Source organism: Bombus flavifrons, chromosome 7, assembly GCF_040668555.2.
Source record: "Bombus flavifrons isolate JBK064 chromosome 7, iyBomFlav1_principal, whole genome shotgun sequence".
Classification (NCBI taxonomy): domain Eukaryota; kingdom Metazoa; phylum Arthropoda; class Insecta; order Hymenoptera; family Apidae; genus Bombus; species Bombus flavifrons.
Genome location: NC_138448.1, coordinates 7,655,797 through 7,675,107, shown reverse-complemented (window position 1 = coordinate 7,675,107; position 19,311 = coordinate 7,655,797). Strand labels below are relative to the sequence as shown.

Genomic DNA, 19,311 nt, shown 5'->3' with positions numbered 1-19,311 from the left:
CTATAAAATTTTCCAATATCATGAATAAAATATAATACAATCATTAAATTCTTTTCTTGACAATAATAACAATGAAAACAATAAGATTAGCTGAATATAATAGATCTTTTGATATTCAACAATGTATTAGCGCGTATTTATTCCATCGTTGACCAAGTTTTTTATAAATATCTCGCTATATACAAGACATTAGTCATATAAGTAAATGTTTTTAGTATCATGTTCGTTACAATCGTTCTCATCTACACCTATACCCTGAGCATAAGATGCAGGTCGTGCAAAGAAGTAACAGCCTTTCTGGACACGGATATCAAAGCGCAGAAAATCAATATGAAAGGCGAAGTCGGTTCGCAATCGCGGTACGATCACGTATTCTTGCTTAGAAAATAGTATCGTAAAGTCAGTACTGCTAATCAGTAGCATTCACTATTTCGTAACGATTACTTATGCATAATCAATATCAATACATGGATTAGCCAATTTCCAAAAGTATTCAGAAAAACATTTGTTGGAGCTAAATAGGAAGCTATGGATCAGTTGTTCGATCATTGACGCCTGGAGAGGGTGTTTAGGACATGCGCAGCATAGCTCGAAAACATTAAGGGATGGCCGTGCCATCGACGGTTCATTATCATTGCGCCCTTCGCATCAAGCCGAACAACAGTGCTCGAGACATTAGTGGTTAAAACTCCACGCACGTGAAGAGAACGTAAGTGCGAAACAGAATCATCCCCTTTCTTCGTAAACGACCGTAAATTCGGGAGCATGCGCGTTCGACATTAGACAGGGGTTGTTGTAGTCAGGGAGGGGCTCTCTTTACCAGAATGACTCAGAATATGCATTCCGGAAAGTACATCTTCGAGTGATTTTTAAGAAGTGACATGCATATACGACTACTATATAATCGTACAGTGATATTCTCTTGGAATTCTACACGATGTCATAATTCGTGGCAGTGTTAAGTGTTACGTGGATCGACTGTCAGCTGTCCCTTCACCATGAACGTGAGTACTTTAGGCCGCCTCTAATATCGACTCGTTTTCTAGCACCGAAGAATGTGGGCGTGTGTTTCTCTATTCTCCGGTTAATATACACCTTGTGTGTGTATTAACATAATCAGAAGTAGGAATGCAGTGACGTTTATCTAGTAAATGAAATAGGATCGAGAAATTCTTGTTAGTTGTCTCCTTATCTTAGTAAATTCCTAATTGTAAGACATAGTTGAACCTAATACGTCATTGACCTCTGTTACACATAAAATCGATGTGAAGGTTACTCTAATCAAGAAGCTTTTCGTCTTGCACTGCGTTTTGTGCAAATATACCGATCAATACGCTGTATCTGAAAAATATACCCAATTATTGATATCTACTCCACAAATCTTCAATTTGTTATATTCAATTATTTCAACATTTCGAAATATTTACTAAAACTTGCTTAGTATTTATAAATTTTCTTTAAATAAATACAATTAATTATCAGAAATTATCTTTCTCTAGCATTAATAAATTCACTTTTGTAAAAGTTAAAGCAATGATAATTTTGCAAAGTACGATATGTATAATAGATTGGGGTTATCATTTTTACCATTTGTTGGCACGATTTTTTTATATGAAATTAGAGATACGGGCGATAATGATCAATTTACGAAGCTCAAGTAGCTGAAGATAATTGTAACAGGAGTGATTCATCCGTTTCTCATTTAGGCACGAACTCTTATTAGGATCCAGTGACCTTGTTCCCCGGAGTACTCGGCCTTTTTTGTTTGCTTGCGTCGGAAAAATGCTCGCAGCCTCCTGTATATCGTGTTCTTCTTGCTAATTACAATCTGCCGCCTTTATTCACTCGTTGAGATTTATATGGATATACCATGTATCCTCTAGAGAAAAGGAAAGAGTAGAACAAAGCCATGTGGGTTGTAGAAAGAAAAACGTGTTTCGGAATTGCAAAAGAATGCCCACATATCTGATAATTTTATCATCTATGTTTTTTGTCTAATCTCTGATTGAAATATACGAATTTTGTTATCAATATAATATCCCTTTTCTATCACTGAAACAATAATGAAAAAATAGTATCAACATAATACATTTAAACAAATTGCTAGTTGAAAAAGAATTATAATATAAGTATAAATATTTGCTTAAATGATGCAACTGTTGTTAGCTTACAGAGACAAGTTCATAATATGCAATTTGATAACAATTAAGGTAGATCATCCCATAATACATAATGATTATAAAACAGAGAAACGAGAAGTATTCTCCTCTTAACAATATTTATCTTAGTTCTCAAGTTAAGAAAAGGAGAATGCATTGCAATCTTTCCAAGGTACTGCTTCACTGCATTTGTGAAGGTTCAAAAATAGTATCATATTTTATAACTTGCTACTTATGAAATAACTTAAGAATGCAGGTTTCTTGTCTCAACCCTTCAGTTCAAATTCAATGGTGTTCTAGTGAAAGATTATTTAACCATTAAGAACTTAAAGAACTTAAGAATTCAATAAAACCACGCCGTGCTTACTTCCGTCGATAATATGTCACTATATTTTAAATATCAGAGGTAATATTGAATTTGACGAAAACTCAGTCAACCCTAAATGTCATTATATTTCAATCTGGAAAAGTTTCTAACATGGTAACACGATACAATAAAAAAGAACAGTTGGCCTTCATTTTTTTAACATTACGTATATTGGCAATACGCCGGCAAACAGGATTAATAATGTGACCATATTTTTCAGGCCTTGGCGACGGGTATTGTCTGCGGCAACGGAGAACGCGTTGGTGAGTTCAGTTTATACTATACATTTTCGTAATTTATGCTTCTGTCAACCCATATCAAATGTAGATCAATCTATGAAAATCAAATACATTATATTCTCACGATAATTGATGTTTAATTATCGGACCATGGATATTTATGCAAATCTATGAATTATAATTATAATTATAATTAAAAAGATAGAATCTAGATAGAAAACTGTTTTACTCTCGACAAAATTTGTATATTTTGTATATTTTGCGATTATATGCAATCTGTACATCTATGCATCTTCCGCAGTTTACTAATTATTTTTAAACTCAGATATACCTATTATCTTTCCAAAAAGATGATTGAAAAATAATTCTATTTTGTGATTTTCGTGAGAATTCGGGCATATCTAAGTTGATATTTACTCTGTTTTAATTCATTTATGTACTTTATTGAACACGTTCATTGCGCATACGCATTAAGGATAGCAAAACATGAATATTTCTTTGTCATTGATATATAAAGGGTGGTAGTTTCTTTTTCAATGCCTTATTGTTCTCATAAGTATTTAGAAGTGATTGCATTATGGTGTACTGGTCTACAGTACTACATACAAAGAAAAGCTTGTAATGCGATTGACACAAACGTGATTATTTTCGTCCTCCTGTTTCTTTCTACCCATTTCTTTAATTTTTGTTATCTTGATCAATTTTCTATTGATCTTCTATTGTATTTCGCAAAATGGAATTAATTGTTTTACTATTATTAAAACCTTAAAGGTGATTGTATGGTAACTCATACAGAATAATCAATGACTTGAAAATTACTTAATTCTGTATTCACGATCTTTAAATTATATTGAACTCTCTCAATTTTATGCATATATTAATACAGATATTGAATACGTAATTTCCTTACATTTTGTTTCATCGGAAAATGCATTATATTCATGAAAGAGCTTATCAATTTGTTAAATTGTTTATATTTAGATATCTTAGCACCTAAATCTCAGAGCTAACATTACGGAACTTACGTATATGAATTAATAATCCTTTTTGAAAATATCATTTATATTTACCTATAACAGAAATAAAATAAAAATAAATGCTGCATAGAAATTTTTACTTTTTCATAAATACATCCGTATTCAATCCAAAAAATTTCGCGTTCTATCTAATTGAAAAGCTCCTTTAAGCTATTTTTAACGTTTATTCTGCAAGTCGATTTTTCGTAACAGCAGTTTAAGCGCTGACTCAAATTTGAACTGGTGATCAACTGATATACATCGAATTTTTTTATTCTACAAAGACACAAAAAAATAAATTTTGAAAAATTTTAACAATTAACAAGATTTAAACTCAGAATATGAAAAAGCCGTAAATTATGTCAAGCTCTAATTTGATCGTACATTGTTTCCTTATTATCGTAATCTAACCTCTCGCCGTGAACCTGTCGATAAAAATTAACTAAAGACGAAATCAACTCGCGTTTGCTACGAACTTCGATATGAAACACCTCGTATGCATTCAATGAGCCGGCAGTGGAGAGCTGCTCTCTATTCTGGCCGAGGCAAAGCGGGTATTTATTAATAGAGATTAAACTCCGCGTCGTGTCGTGCCGTGTGCAAACGCTCTCCCGCGCAGGACTCACGCTGTTAGAGCAGTCTGACTCAGACAGCGGTCCAGAAACTGATTCCGCCAAAATAAACGTGGAAAAATTGTGTTGTCCATCGATCACAATCTGTGTCCATCGTTTCAGATCGAATTAAACCTGTTATCTGAAAACAAGCAAACGTGTGTTTGTGTCCAGTGCCGTTTTATAAACAGCAGTTTTAGAAAAATTTATACATGTGATGGTGTATTTCGCGATTAGTGAATAAACAAACTATTTTGGAAAGGATGAATTCGTGAGAATCATGTGAGCATCCGGTGTGAGGATGTCATTTTTGTACTTGCGTGTTTCTTGTGTAATACGTTCATGAGAACTCTTACGAGGAACTACAGGTTCGCCCTCTTTTGCTAGAGTATTGCACGGAACGTATGACTTGCGGAAGATGGTCTTTCCGTTTTTGAATGTCTCATACAATTAGTGTTTAAGTTCATGAAGATCATTTAGGTTCATTTAAAAAGGGATACTTAACCTAACAGTAGCGTCCGTAGTCCTTCATGATTCTAGGGAATTTTCTATATTAATAAATATAAATAGTGATTTATTTTATATGACCATCTCTACTCTCAATAAAATCTTCGTACTTACACATAAGTTAGGTAAGTATGGCAAAAAATATAGGCTATATTTTGAACAGTAAAAAGTTTAAGACAAGGCACGAAAGACTCCAGTGTGACTCCAGTTTCTAAAATGAGAAGTTTATTTGACATGACAAAAGATGTGAGGAAACTATTTCCGCAGCAGGCATATACTTTAGTTCTATGTTTAGCGATGTCGCATTTGATTCAAATATTTTATGCAATTTGAATTTGACAATGGTCAAATAGATAGAAGACAATTTCAACTAAATATTTGAAAGTATCGCAATAAATTTTGTGAGCATTTTTTATGTAGTTTAAGCTAGCCAATGTTACATCGAATTGAAGAGACTTCAACATACCATATGATAAAACATACAATAAGCATAGACTATTATTGTTAATTTTGATTTACTAGGTCGTCATTCCTACATACTTTATCGTAGAAATTTGTACAGTGTATGTAATGCAACGATAGGTTCGTCGAGCGCATACTTACTATAATGAACGTTTATTTATCTACATTTAGCCTGCATTCGTTTACTATAACACCGGCGAGGTTAATCATTCGACATTATCGATAAATTATCAGCGTATAAACAAGTTGTATACTCTTTACTCTCATTGAATACATACACATCTCATCAAATACAATTGATAAATAATTGTTACTTTTTTAAATTCACTACTTCGAATTTGAAGTTCATATTAGACTAAAGAAAATTTAGAATAATGTATTATCGATAGGTTCTTTTCAGCAACTTAAAAAATCTATGCATTTTATGCATTACAATAAGCAATTTCGCTGAGTCAGTTACTCCAATAATCTTCAGACAATCAGTGTGACTCAACATTTCAACAATTTTTATCTTTTGCTCGTATTTCAAAGCTTTAATCGGTCCGACGAACCCTCGTTATCTTAACGTTCGATTAACTCGGAACAATTGCTTCACCACTTGTTGCAATTTAGGCAGTTGAACGCGTCTACTGACGTAACAACTATCATTACTATTGTCTTCTAGAATATTAGACCGATGCCAAAACTACATATGTTTCGCAAATCTTCTTAATCTTCCGTACCTTTGTTTAAACTATATATCTCTCTATTTCTATATCTAACATATCTCTTTATTTTGATACCCAGATGTGGTTTTTGTCAAATTCCATGAGTCATCTTGATAGGCACGCCTCTTTGATATGTTACTTTAATGACTGCAGATACTAAAGAAATTCTGAACTTTTTACTGTTTAGAATGTAGTTCATAACTTTTTACTATTCCTAAATTATAACTATCAGTATGAAAATTCTGTAGCAAATATGACAATATAACTCTATTAAACGAGCAAAAGAATATAAGCCATATTTTGGTCAAAACAGAATATGCTGACATATTCTACATTGCTGTCTTTTGCTTATGATTTTAATAATACAATTCAATTTCAGTTCTTTTCCCCTCTTGTATCTGAAATTCTAATAGTATATACGTATATTCGAAATCTAATACTTGATCTTACATTGTATTTTAAATATTATACCTTGTAATATTGTAAATGCTACTATGTAAAACTAATAATTCTGATTTATACTTTTTTATCCACTAGAGATGAAATAAATCACTAGTTATTTATTTATTATAATTATTTTACCTAGTCCTTTCGGATTTGAACCAACTTCCGGTTTTGCATTATATTACATTCTTTAATTCTTTGGTTCTTCCTAAAGTCTACATTTCACTTCACGTACAGCAATCCATAAAATATAAAATTTTAAACAATCATATATATTTTATAACAAATAATAATATCTTATTTAAAACTTGTAAGAATAAGGTCATGGAATTATGATTCTAGTTAGTTTTTACCTATTAGTTATTTATTAATATAAAGAATTTTTCTGGACCACGAAAGACATCGGTGTGCTATTACAAGATTAATCTACTTACAATATTTGAAACGCCATTTTGTTTCGTGTGTTTAGTAAGAATTAGAAATCAATTGTAATATGTATCTCTTTCTCGCAGTAGAAATCAGTGTAAAGTGTTTGATACTTGAATTCTTCAAGATTCGTGCGGTTGCACACTTTTCGCGCATGGACGTCGCGTTTATCTGGCAGTAAAACCGGAAACGTGGGTTCAACTACGACGATATGCCTGTTCATTGTTCGCGATGTAAACGTAGAAACGAAGTGGTGTGTTATAAACAAAGGCATCTTTGAAAGGTGTCATCGGCTCGAGCAGAGACGTGTAATCGACTGTGTTTTACGCGTGCATATTTTGTTCATCAAAGTGCAAATATCTTCCATATAGGAAAGCGACGGAAGACCGTGGAGTGTCGCGGGAGTTGTTCCCATTCGTGATGTAACTTTGAAGTGATAAATGTACATACATATGCGTACCGTCTATGGTGGAATAATGAAAAGTGAACATTTTAAAGAGATGAACAAAAAAGCTTCGATATACTCGCATCTGAACGATTAATAAACCTTTGTGTAAATATTATTCATTTATTAGATTATTAAAACGCGTGTGTCTTGGATCGAATTTCTCTCGAGAATCTTCGTGAAACATTTTTAACTGGTTACCCAGTGAGAAAGCGTTACTACTATGTTGTAACGTGATAGAACAATAAAAACGCTGAATATTGACAAATGATGATAGTGCTTCTGTTGTGCGTCATCATGAAAATAGCAGAGTTCTCTGTGGGTCGTATGAGTCCACCATTCCAAGCGCCTGCACGACCGCCACATCTCTACTATGGCAAACCGAGGAAGGAACGAAAGTATTACCGACGACTTAATGAAAAATGCAATTGCCTATTTTATAATCGTAAGAATATAGAAAATCAATTATGCTTTATATGTAACATATTTTTAGTTCATGTTTAGGTGTTAGAATCTGAATATACTGTCAACAACGATGATTAAGCTTATAAATACGAATTTTGTTAATGAGTGGAACAGCTCACTTGATAAAGTAGTAATCTAATATGTATGTAATAGAAAAATTTAGGTTCGAGTCCCAAATTTTTTCTTCGTATAAAATCCATATATGATTTTGATCTTCTTGCTTCTGTTTCATGTTTGGCCAGCTTAATTATCATTAACCTCGCTGTTTTCCTCGCTTCTTCATGACGTTTGCACCTCTTCAGATATCTTCCTTTTTTTGAAATACTTCATTTACAAAAAGCATGGAATATACAAAAAGTAGTAAACTTATGTTGAAATTATTTTATTATCCAAGGCTGCGCGTATTAACAGTCACTAGTAAATGGCTATTGTTTAATATGATAGAATAATAACATCAATTCAAACACACAGTTTAAAGAATTGCATTTCCATACAATATATGTAATTGAAACATATATGCTACTGTTAAGTTCTCTGGAAAAGTTTAAGAAATGTCTTCTAATTTAAAATTCTCCCACGGCTACATATGTAAGAAATGACGGCTTGTTCCACTATTTCGGGTAGCGTATTCGGTGTGGGAGTATTTTACATGTGTGCACAAGCAAAAATAATTGTACGACATCCGAAACGTTTAAGTATATATGTACGCGCAACATGATCGTATGGTGATTCATAATATATACGCATCACAATTTCATTTGATTTAAGATCATTAAAAATTTCTTTTTATTTTTTTTGAAACAAAACCAAATAGTACGAAATAATGTTTCTAGATTTTAAAGAAACATTGGTACTAGTACGGATATGAATTCGAATATGAAAAAATGTCGAATCAAGTACAGAAGAAGAATTTTGTTAAATTAGAATAGATTTGTTGGATTTATTTGGTCATGAAAAAATTGCAAATGGAAACCAAGCCAAGTGAATTCAATCTCTTTGGCAAAAAGATAGCGGAGGTATGTTTCATCAGCTCACGCGTAAAATTTTCGTCGAGTCGCGAAGTTTGGTTCTTGAATTTCTTCCCTCGCTTCTTCTGCGATTTGCTAAAATTATCCAGTACCTTCGACACTGGCGAACGAAGTACCATGTAAGATTTTTCCTCAGACGGGTAAAACCGCGACTAACACTTGATATTAAGATTTCAGATACATATGTACAACCTTCGACAGGTTCAACTATCTAACACCATATCAAGTTTACTCAATTTAATAATATTTAAGTTGCATCTTGAAATAAAATTAGCTAAAGCTTCGCAGAAATGCGAAAAACAAATTACTTAGCAATGTCAAGTTTTTGTATTGCTGAAACATTTTAGTAGGTTACTCTTCGTGGTATTAACCTAGTAAGAGACAAGCAGTAAAATAATGCGACTTTAATACATGAGAGAAGAAAGAAACATAAAAATTAAGCAAGAAACAATAATATTTTTGTAACTTAGACCGATATGTCGAGGGTATTTTCTTGTATACAGGTTTTCCTTGTCTACCAAAGAGGTTGTATAAAAATATTTCTTAAGTTGAAAATTGTTTTCATCTATAGTTTCTAGAACAGGTGTCAGTTTGACGTAATTTATGATAATTCTATAAATAATTCAATTTCACTAAACTTCATAAAATTATAAAAGCTAAGTAAATTAGCAAAATCCAACTCTCAATGAAGAAAAGTGGAATCCAATAATGTAAATTGACTAAAAAGGATTATAAATGAAATATTACGTTATTCCTAACATAATAGTTAAATTAGCTGAGAATTACGAAAATATATATGTTATGAAAATTTATCTAGGGAATATGAATTGAAATATCAACACAAAGATTTTATTAGCATATCTGAGTGAATTAAAGTAGAATTTTAAGCAATGATTCTATGGAAGAATGTTGAAAGAATCTTTTACTCAAATGTGAATGTTTCCGATAAGCGACAAAAGAAATCTAGCGTATCGTATCGTAGCCTTAATTCAGGCGTGTTGTATCCGATTTCCTTTTGCCCACCCTTTACGCTGGATTGGTAATGCTCATGCGCCGCATGAGCAATCGTACTCCATAGTCCATAGGCGCAGTTAAAATGAATTCCTAAGTCCTATGAGTGACGGGCGGATTGTCGCCATATGGTCGTGAGCATGAGTGTTTTCGGATAACATTTATCAAATGTAAATATTTTCTGTAGAACAAAAAAACCAAGCGACCGTGGCGATGCGATGGAAAAGAATTATTCGAGGTACGATTTGGAACTCGTATTCAAAACAATCTTTCTCTTTTTCTTCTCATTATACTATATCAATGCATTATTTTAGTCTGTCTATGAAGATGAATTGAAGATTCTTGAAAACGTGTATGGCTATTCATTGAGTTGTTAACTATAGTCGTTAACTATGAATGACAGTGAACTATGAACTATCTTACTATATCTAGTTTGCGATGTTTATAACTTTGTCTATTGTTGTGTCGCCTACATATGTATCTGATACTAAATATAGAAGTAAATCTAACATGTACATACATATAATAAAGTTAAGTCACGTAGGATATTTATACTTTTACTTAATGTTTTTAATTACTTTCATTATATTGCATGGTATGGTATGAAATATTATGTTAACAATCAATTTATGTACGAAATTCGTGCTTTTTAATCATATTTAACAAATAATAAGCATCTCTATAGAATATTATCCAATTATTGATTTTGATGTTTCGATAATTCCTAAACAAATTATTTGTTATGTGCCTAATACCTAGTAATAAACATTTACATTTGAATTTCGAAATGATTCGAACATTTCTACTATGTACTGTGAACATGATTCGATATTTAAAATTCTTGAAAACCTTGATGGCTTCATAATCTTCAAAAAAGTCTATCTTATATTTTATATGTTACGTATCTTATATAAAATATTGAAGATCGAATATACTATAAAAGATCATACATATGAGAAATGCCTCCAAAATTTAAGAAATTCAATATCTATATATCAAGATTTAAGATTCAATCGTAAAGTTTTTCAAAAATATCGAATTTTGTTCGAAGAGATTCTAATTTGTTGTCATACGTGCATATTCAAAGCGATTCAAATCATTTCGAAGCATATCGCTATCTACGTCGTGCATGTATCTCTCACAGCATCATCGATTTCCCAAACTAAAATTAATACATTGCGGTCGATTAATTAATTATTTATTACGAGACAACTAACCTTAAAGCACGCCCTCTTAACTGTCTCGATGACGCGCAGCCTTGATCATCTCCGATACGGGACACGAGCGCATTTACTCAAATGCGTCCGCCATAACCTTAGCCTGACGTCATTGGCTGACACTTCTTTATCTATCGTGAACATTCCACGGTGCACGAAGAGAAACTCCTGACATGTTTATCAGTGCATCGTTGATAACTTTATCAATAATGTCGGAGTAAGTGATCTACCGTGGTGCTCCAGAAATGTAATTCGTTACCATTACCGTGATACTACGACTATGTGAGCGTTACATTAATAAAGAATGGTTATCATGTACCATTATTTTTCTTGTAATAATGTAATAACACCGAAGCCACGTTCAGTTTCATACGCTCAATCCTTATTTTCCTACATGATTTGTGTGACACGCGGAATACAACGTTATAAAGGTTTGACAAATTTGGGAGCCTGTCATGAGCTGTAATCAGAGTATAAACAATGTAAATACATTAATTATGATCAATCCACGTAACTTTTAGTAGCAGAAATCGTTGCGTTATGCGTGATTTCCAATGTTATATTGGTGAAAAAAAGAAACATGTTTAACAAACCACAAAAGCACTTTGTCTATGCAAGATATGGTCTGTTTTTCATGGTTTTTTAACTATTGTATAATTTAATGATTGCTTATTGATGATGCATAATGTATTTTAGGTGCAGGCAAAGGGGCTGCAATGATGGAAGATCCACAAACACCAGGATCTGATTGTAACTCCAATCCTGCAACAGATTCTATTCAACATGATTTAATTAGCTCTGAATTTGTGCAGGACAATGTGGAATATCAATGGTTCATTGATTATGGGTAAGATTTTAGTAACAGTTATAATACATTTATATATTGTAGACATATATATTTATGTTTATATAAAATGCTAGTTACAGAGATGGAGGGCTTCATGTTCATCCAAGTGTATTATCCTCACTCTCTGCTTCATATTCTCGAGAAGATCTGGGCTATTATGATGACCTTGCCCGTAATCTGGATGCTAATTTGGCAGAAATTGATATGGAAAGCTTTCGTACAGCAGATATCCATACTCTGCTTACAGCATTGCCTGTCATGTGCACAGATCCAGTTCAGCATTCAGAGGTAAACAAAATTCATTATTATGTATGTATTCATTTGATACAATCTTTTATTTATATTGTAATATAAGTTATATAATCTAATTATCAGAAACAATTATTTTCATTGTGGATAGTTTGCAAGCAAATATATTATATAAATCTTTCTTGATATTATAAGAACTAATGTTTTTTAGTCTTATTAACATTGATAAACTGAGGTATCTTTTGGTAAATGTTATTTTTTTAATTTATAAATGGTTCTTAATAGTGGTTTTTGGTTATAACATTTTAAGATATTTCCTGTTTCTTCATTGTTGTTGTAAATAATATTCTAAAAGTATTCTATATCTTCATTATCATGGCAGTTTAACTATCAAAGGGAACGATATGCCAGTATATCTGGATCTGTTATGGAAAAACTTGACATCGGTTCATCAATCAGCCCTCATACCAGCAGCCAGGTATGATAATGGCTGAGAATGTTGAATTCCTTTTACTGATGTTTCTTTAATACTGAAGATAATATAAAAACATCTATATTGACATGAATTTTGCTTAACATGAAAATAAAACTTGATTTGCTTGCAATTCCTCTGCATGATTAATAAAAGAAATAATTATAAACTGATTTGATTATGTAACAACTATAGGAAATAAAAAATATTAAAATTAATGAATCCAATTCTCAAATTTAAACAGTGCATGAAAATGAACTGTGCTAGTTTTGCAAAATGCATGAAATTATTTAGGAATGTGTAGAATCTACTCTAAAATCACTCTTTGTATTAAAGGGAGAAGATTCCGCCTGTTCAACAACAGATACAATTTCCATATGTAAATCATCATTACTCTTCTCTCCTCTGAAAGAGACACCCATACTACCACCAGGGGGTAGTTATAGCGTCGACTCTCTGGACTGTGAGGATATGCTACTAACATGTCAGACAAATAATAAGGAGAATTATACTATTGCTTTCGAGGGTAGTATTACAATGTATTCAGATGGTTCACAAGATTTTGATAACCAAGGTATAAAAGTAAATGCTTTAAAATATGTATAAGTAATGTATAAATTAATTCTGTTAACTTTCTTTTTATAGAAAAACAGCAAAAAGCTTATGAAACTGTAGAACCATATTATAATAGAAATGCGGATTTGAAAAATGTATTAGACTTATCAATGGCATGTTCTGATTCTAAGATATATACAACATGGAGCAATTTGAAACATTCTTCTATGAATAAAATTATAACCCGTCATCCGTCAGGCAATAATAATACAATACCGGAATTTTCACATGGTGTGGAAAATATCATATCTGTAACAAACAAGAGAAGTCAAAGTTTGCCAGATCTTACTCAGGCTACACAATTCCATCTCAATATGCCTCTCAATTTTTCTGTAAGTTTTAAATACATATTATATTCAAATTCTAAAGAAAATATTTCATAATATAACTTTTGAATATTTTTGGAACAGGTTGATTCTGCAGAATCAAATAATCACGTACAACAATTACATAGTTCAGGATCTGTAATGAGTCGGTCTATAAACGAAGAAAGTTCTGATAATGGAGAACATAATTCAACAGGAAAGAAATTGCAAAATTTAAGTCTTGTAAAATTATTTATGAAACAAAAAAGTATGAGTGCTGAAGGAATGAGTCTTACATTGGATCAATCAGACTCTGCTAGTGATAATGGATGGCCTACAAACAATAGTGCTAGTGATAGTGGTACTAATACAAATACGCAAATACAACGGCAAAATATAAATAATATCCCTAAACGTCAAGTTCCAGAAAGTGATTTTTCTATTAATTGGGTTAAAAGTGATCAACATAACAATCAAGAAACGGAAAATCAGAAAGACAGCTTTAACGACATTCCAAAATATACATCAACGATAAGTGAACAAAAGGATGAAATGATATCATCCGCATCTATAGAAGAGCTATCAGAGAATATGTCTAAATCAGATCTAACACACGATAATGATGCCGACCAAAATGACATTGATGTTATTCCTAACGTTTTCGAACATCAGCGAAAAACTGCATGGGTCAAATCATTAGAAAAGAAATATCCAATTTGCAAAACGACAGGTATTCAAGCAATAGCCGAGACAGAGGATAATTCAGTCCAAACATCATTAGTGTATATACCACCTGTAAAAGAAAAAGAAAATCCATCTTTACGAGAAACGATTGTTAATAAAAAGCCAGTTTATGTTGTATATCCGAATTACGCTTTACCGGACTTATCGTTTCTCAATATTAAAGATACAAAGTTAGATTGCGTAACTTTAAAGCCACAATGTTTTGGAAAAAATAGAGTTAGCTGGAAACATACTGGTAGATCTGGTAGACCATTCTCATGTAATGATATAGACACGTTACGTCAACGTGGATTTTCACATGTTAAAGACTGGGAGTCGTTAACATTCCTTTTGCCTACTGAGTACAAGAAAATTTTGCACGATGTACCAGAAGTTTCGAGGCATATCAATATTCACGAAGAAACGAAGAAGCCTCTATTTTGTTTATCCCCTCCAATGCGTCATAAAACTCGTACTATAAGCGAAATCATACCAAATAATTCATCCTCTACTAGTAGTACCGCGACACAACCATCCTCCGGATATCGAGGATCTTCTACAATATTAACTGATTCTTCAACAAATCAACAAACGTTAAATAATGCAACCAATCCATTGTATCTTTACCGTTATGATAGTATTAGTTCTGAGGCCAGTTTAGTAAGTAATGATAAAAAGATTCATAGGCAAATTAATAAGACAAAAACAGCCTGTCCATCTTTTCCAAAACGATCGATTTCTTTACCACATGGAGATCGTGAATCCGAATTTTCTAGCGGTAAAGTGCCACCAAGACCACCTTTACCCAGAAGTATTTTAAGGAAAAGTAAGGTTCCTGCAAGTAAGAGATATAGCATGTTCGAAATGGGGGATGTAGAAGAAATAGAGGATCAATCACCTGAAACAAATAAAAGAATGTCTTTACAAGAACCATATTATATGAATAATGATTTACAATTAGCATGTCGTGGTCGAGTCGCTGATCCAGAAAAAGATGTCGATGAGACGGAAGAAAGATATCATACAGAAAGAGTAAATGAAATAGCTAATACCGGAGACTTAGAGACTGAAAATTCTGAAAATAGCGAAGACGACGTAAAACAACTGGAAGAATTTCTGAAGCGCAGCGGTTTCTCGTCACAGAGTAGTGATGGAGATACTGAAGATCCCGATGTTAAATTAAGATCGTATGTAAGAAAGTTTTTAGCTCTCAGGATGAATAAAGATGTTACCAAAGCTACTGATATGATAGAATCACAGAAAAAGACTGTCAGTTTTGCCGTAAACCAAAGGAAAAAGTATTTAGACAATAAGGTGATTTTACTTGACTTTTGTATTATTATTATTTGTGTTAAATTTCGTACGTGCTTAACTTTTGGAAAATATTTTAGGGTAACTTAAACGTTACTACAAATGAACAAAATAAAGATATTGTATTCACAGATGAAAGAAGAGCAATGAGTCCAGATAATAAATTGGATTTAGATGAAAAGAGAAGTAAGTATATTACTAATAATTTTAACATAATTTTAATTTTTACGATACAATATAATAAATTATGAATACATGTAAATTTCCAGAAATGATATTATCCGTAAATAAAGCGGTAGATTTGTTACTGAAATATTGGAACACTGAATCAATCCATAGTAGACAAAATTACAATGACAAAAATGAATGTGCTCAAATTTGTGTTAGCAACTTATGTCCAGCTTTGTATGCCATCATGTCAGATGGATTGAAATCACATTTAAATTCAACATTTGGACCAATAACAAATAGTGTTTGGCAAGTGGTTGAAGCATCTTCTCAACAAGGTCCAGTTACTAAAACATTGAATGAATTAGTGCAAAAAATTAATGGTGAAGACGTTATTACTGAGGGAATGCTAAAGTTTCATGCATTTGTATTTGGTTTATTAAAGTAAGTTAATATTGCAATATAAAAAATCACATTATTTTATATACATGTATTATGATTATATTATAATCGAGTTATAAACTTTACAGTTTAAGAGCTTTGGACGCATGGTTTGCATATTTATGTACAAGGGAATCCATCTTAAGGAAACATTATAATAATAACAGCTTATTTGTAGCAGCTTTGGCCAATGCAAATGCACGAGAAGTTGTGGATGCTCTCTTACATATTTTAAATCCTCTTGCGTTTTGCCCATTTCAGCTTGATCTTTTATATCAATATCGTCAACTTCATAATAGTTTCGGCAGTTTAAATAATCATACAATAAACGTTAGTATTATCGAATAATTTCCAATATTTGTTTTGTTAAAATTTTTATCACCAAGAATAATATTAAAGCAATATTACAATAATATTTCACAGGCTGTAAACTTTAGAAATATCGACCTTGCTGCAAACGAACATCATTTTGATAAAACGGCGGATACATGTGCAATGGTTTCTAGTCCCAGAAAAGTACGCCCACGATCGTGCGTCGCTTATACAAACTACGACGACAAGCCTGGTGGTATACATAAGTCAGATATGGAAACTGTTAAAAAACGCTTAAGTAATCCTATAGGTTCGAAAATATTTCGTGCTCTCGATAAACTGGCTTCTGAAGATTCCGAAGATTATACTGATAGTTTAGAACATTCACCATTGAATAGAGCATCGAATAGACAACCTATATCGAGAAAATCTCATAGTTCAGAAAATAAAATAGATGATGAAGACAATATATCCGGAGAAGAGAAATTTAGGAAACTCCAAGAAAAATGGGAATTAATGGTCGGAAAAGAAGATGCAAAGATTCAACCACCGATATCATCACCCTTGTCACCCACAAGAACGCCTACCAGTGTAGGAAAATCTAAAATACCTAGGCTTCTTACTTCTCCGGTAAAACAATCGAATACAACAACAGGACCTGTTAAAAGCACAAAATCTCCCATTTCGGGAATTCCATCGTTGAAAAAACCGGTCATGTTATCAACGACGAAAACTACTCCAAAAAAGCCACTAGAAGTAAGGAACAAAGATGCAACAAAGCGCACTAGTAGAGTGGATCAGGAAATTGTAGGAGCAACAAGAACTCATTTAACACGACCTAGTTCGCTACCGTACAAGTCTTACGGGGTAATGTCTAAGGATAAACATTTAGTGTCTCCTCAAAGGCGAGCAGCGTCTACGTCTTTACCACGACCTACTACTAGTAGTACCACAAGAAACCATCCTACAAAAAAACCACTTAAGTAAGTAAAGAAAAAGTGGATACGCTTAATGCGTTGTTAAGTGTACCAAATCCATTGAATTTTTAATTATCAAAAGTTATAATATTTTTTGTTTTTATTATTTTGCATTTTATTAATTTTTGTACAATTTTATCATATTATTTATAATCTTTACTATATTGTTTCATTATACTCGTTATTTTATTTCAAGTTTAGTGCTTAATCTTTGGTTGTCCTCTCTGTTTCCTTTTTATAGATTAGTAAAATAACAGATCGCGCATCTCAATTCCAGAGAGGTTCGCACACTCACGCATAGAATGCCATCAGATAATGGGCATCTTGCATTTGCGGAAGGAGAGAAACTGAAAGTAATTCTAGAGGTAGATAGTAAGTGGTTGTTATGTGCCAGAGGTGATCGAAAAGGTCTGGTTCCGCGGATGTGTGTGTATAACATTCAGACTTAGCCCCAATAAATATCAGCAGACAGAGAAATAATTTAAGTGGAACAAAGATATAAGACTTTAATGTTATGAAGATATTCGATGAAATGAAGAAGAAATGTGTACAGTGTATTAAAGGAGAGCATAGAATTGTTTTTAAATTATGATATAGTAATTGTTATTACTCATAATTGTTTGAAGCTTCATTTATATCGGATTGCGATAGTATTATCTCAGTCATACTGTCATTGATGAGAAAATAGGTATCACTAGTCATAGGCTTTCAAACCAGATTATATTTAATTAATTGAACATACACCTATTTATAACCAGAATGTACATATATACAGTAAAATATGATAATAATGATGATAAAGACGATAATGACATGTAATAACTTACAATAATTATGAATGTAACTGTGATCATAGTGTATAGGTAAGTTTATTAATGCGACTGTGCGATAACGTTGAATTTTATTTTTAATCTTCTAACTTATATTTTAGTCTTATCTATTACGTACATCGCACGATTAACAGATATCTCGTTTAGTTTTATCTGGTGTATAAATTATTACATCGCGTGCTTGTGGTTCGCAACAATCACATTTTTTTACTTGCTTCATGTATTCTTTAGTATGCTGAAGCATACAATGTAATCAAATAAAATCTAAAATTGTAATTGTATCCCTGTATATTTCCTCCATATATCAGTATATTCCCTGTAAGGCATCTTATTTATTTAGAATATGAAGGTAGTGTAAATAAACGAATAAATATAAATAATAAATATAGTGTATAAATTAAAAGAAATATTGCTCCGCATTGTCTAAAAATATAAATTCTTTAAAACTCTTAAATACCTTCTGAATTACTTTAAATTATGTTACCTATTTGTGCAAATTAAACAGATTTGGTACAATTAAAGGTATCTGAGAAAAAGAAAATTATGGCTTAAAATAAGCGGCAAACAAAAAAACGTGTTACTAAATATATGTTTATAAATAAACTTTTCATATTTATTAGATATACTTTTTAAATATGTTCCTGCTTTTTGCGAACTTTGGTAAACCAATTTTAATTATCTCACTTATTAAAATGTTTATTTTGCGTGCTTTTAACTATGCAATTATATTATATATTACATTATCGACAAAATAAACAGTTGTAATGGTATGACAAATGGTAATTCGTTTTCGGTCCTAACACATTAATAACGCTATTTTATTACAAACAAAAGCGATGTTATCTACATATTTAGATATTAAAAAATTTTATATTTTATATTATCTTTCCAAGCACCGCTTTTTTTATTCCCTCTTCTATAATGTTAATGTCCACTATCGATACCATGATCGTTTCA

The 19,311-nt window shown here is 32.0% G+C and overlaps 1 protein-coding gene and 1 long non-coding RNA gene across 14 annotated transcripts in view; one reads left to right on the top strand and one right to left on the bottom strand.

Moving 5' to 3' along the window:
- The window catches only part of LOC138181937 (uncharacterized), a 36,885-nt gene extending 25,670 nt beyond the window's left edge, over positions 1–11,215 (bottom strand). The window contains exon 1 of the long non-coding RNA XR_011173644.1: positions 11,105–11,215. This is a non-coding gene — a long non-coding RNA (uncharacterized LOC138181937). The remainder of the gene's footprint in view (positions 1–11,104) is intronic.
- Positions 512–18,635, top strand: LOC138181889 (uncharacterized). Of its 13 annotated transcripts, none has more exons than XM_069117263.1 (13): positions 512–1,004; positions 2,747–2,789; positions 11,801–11,951; positions 12,026–12,239; positions 12,583–12,678; positions 13,009–13,246; positions 13,318–13,619; positions 13,698–15,629; positions 15,707–15,812; positions 15,896–16,238; positions 16,325–16,565; positions 16,659–17,530; positions 17,802–18,635. In XM_069117263.1, exons 1-13 carry the CDS (start codon positions 999–1,001, stop codon positions 17,971–17,973), a joined length of 4,716 nt encoding a protein of 1,571 aa, XP_068973364.1. In that variant the 5' UTR covers positions 512–998; the 3' UTR covers positions 17,974–18,635. The 13 variants fall into 13 exon arrangements, with proteins under 13 accessions (XP_068973364.1, XP_068973370.1, XP_068973361.1 ...); XM_069117269.1 differs by having other exon boundaries at positions 560–709; XM_069117260.1 differs by lacking the exons at positions 512–1,004; positions 2,747–2,789 and adding exons at positions 4,220–4,674; positions 7,025–7,828.
- The last annotated feature ends 676 nt before the right edge of the window (positions 18,636–19,311 follow it).

Bases quoted from the DNA above. Each gene is read 5' to 3' on its own strand.
- LOC138181889 (XM_069117260.1), top strand. From the start codon at position 7,651: ATGATGATAGTGCTTCTGTTGTGCGTCATCATGAAAATAGCAGAGTTC. The intron at 12,240-12,582 runs GTAAACAAAATT...TTATCATGGCAG, and splicing joins ATCCAGTTCAGCATTCAGAG to TTTAACTATCAAAGGGAACG. The intron at 12,679-13,008 runs GTATGATAATGG...TTTGTATTAAAG, and splicing joins GCCCTCATACCAGCAGCCAG to GGAGAAGATTCCGCCTGTTC.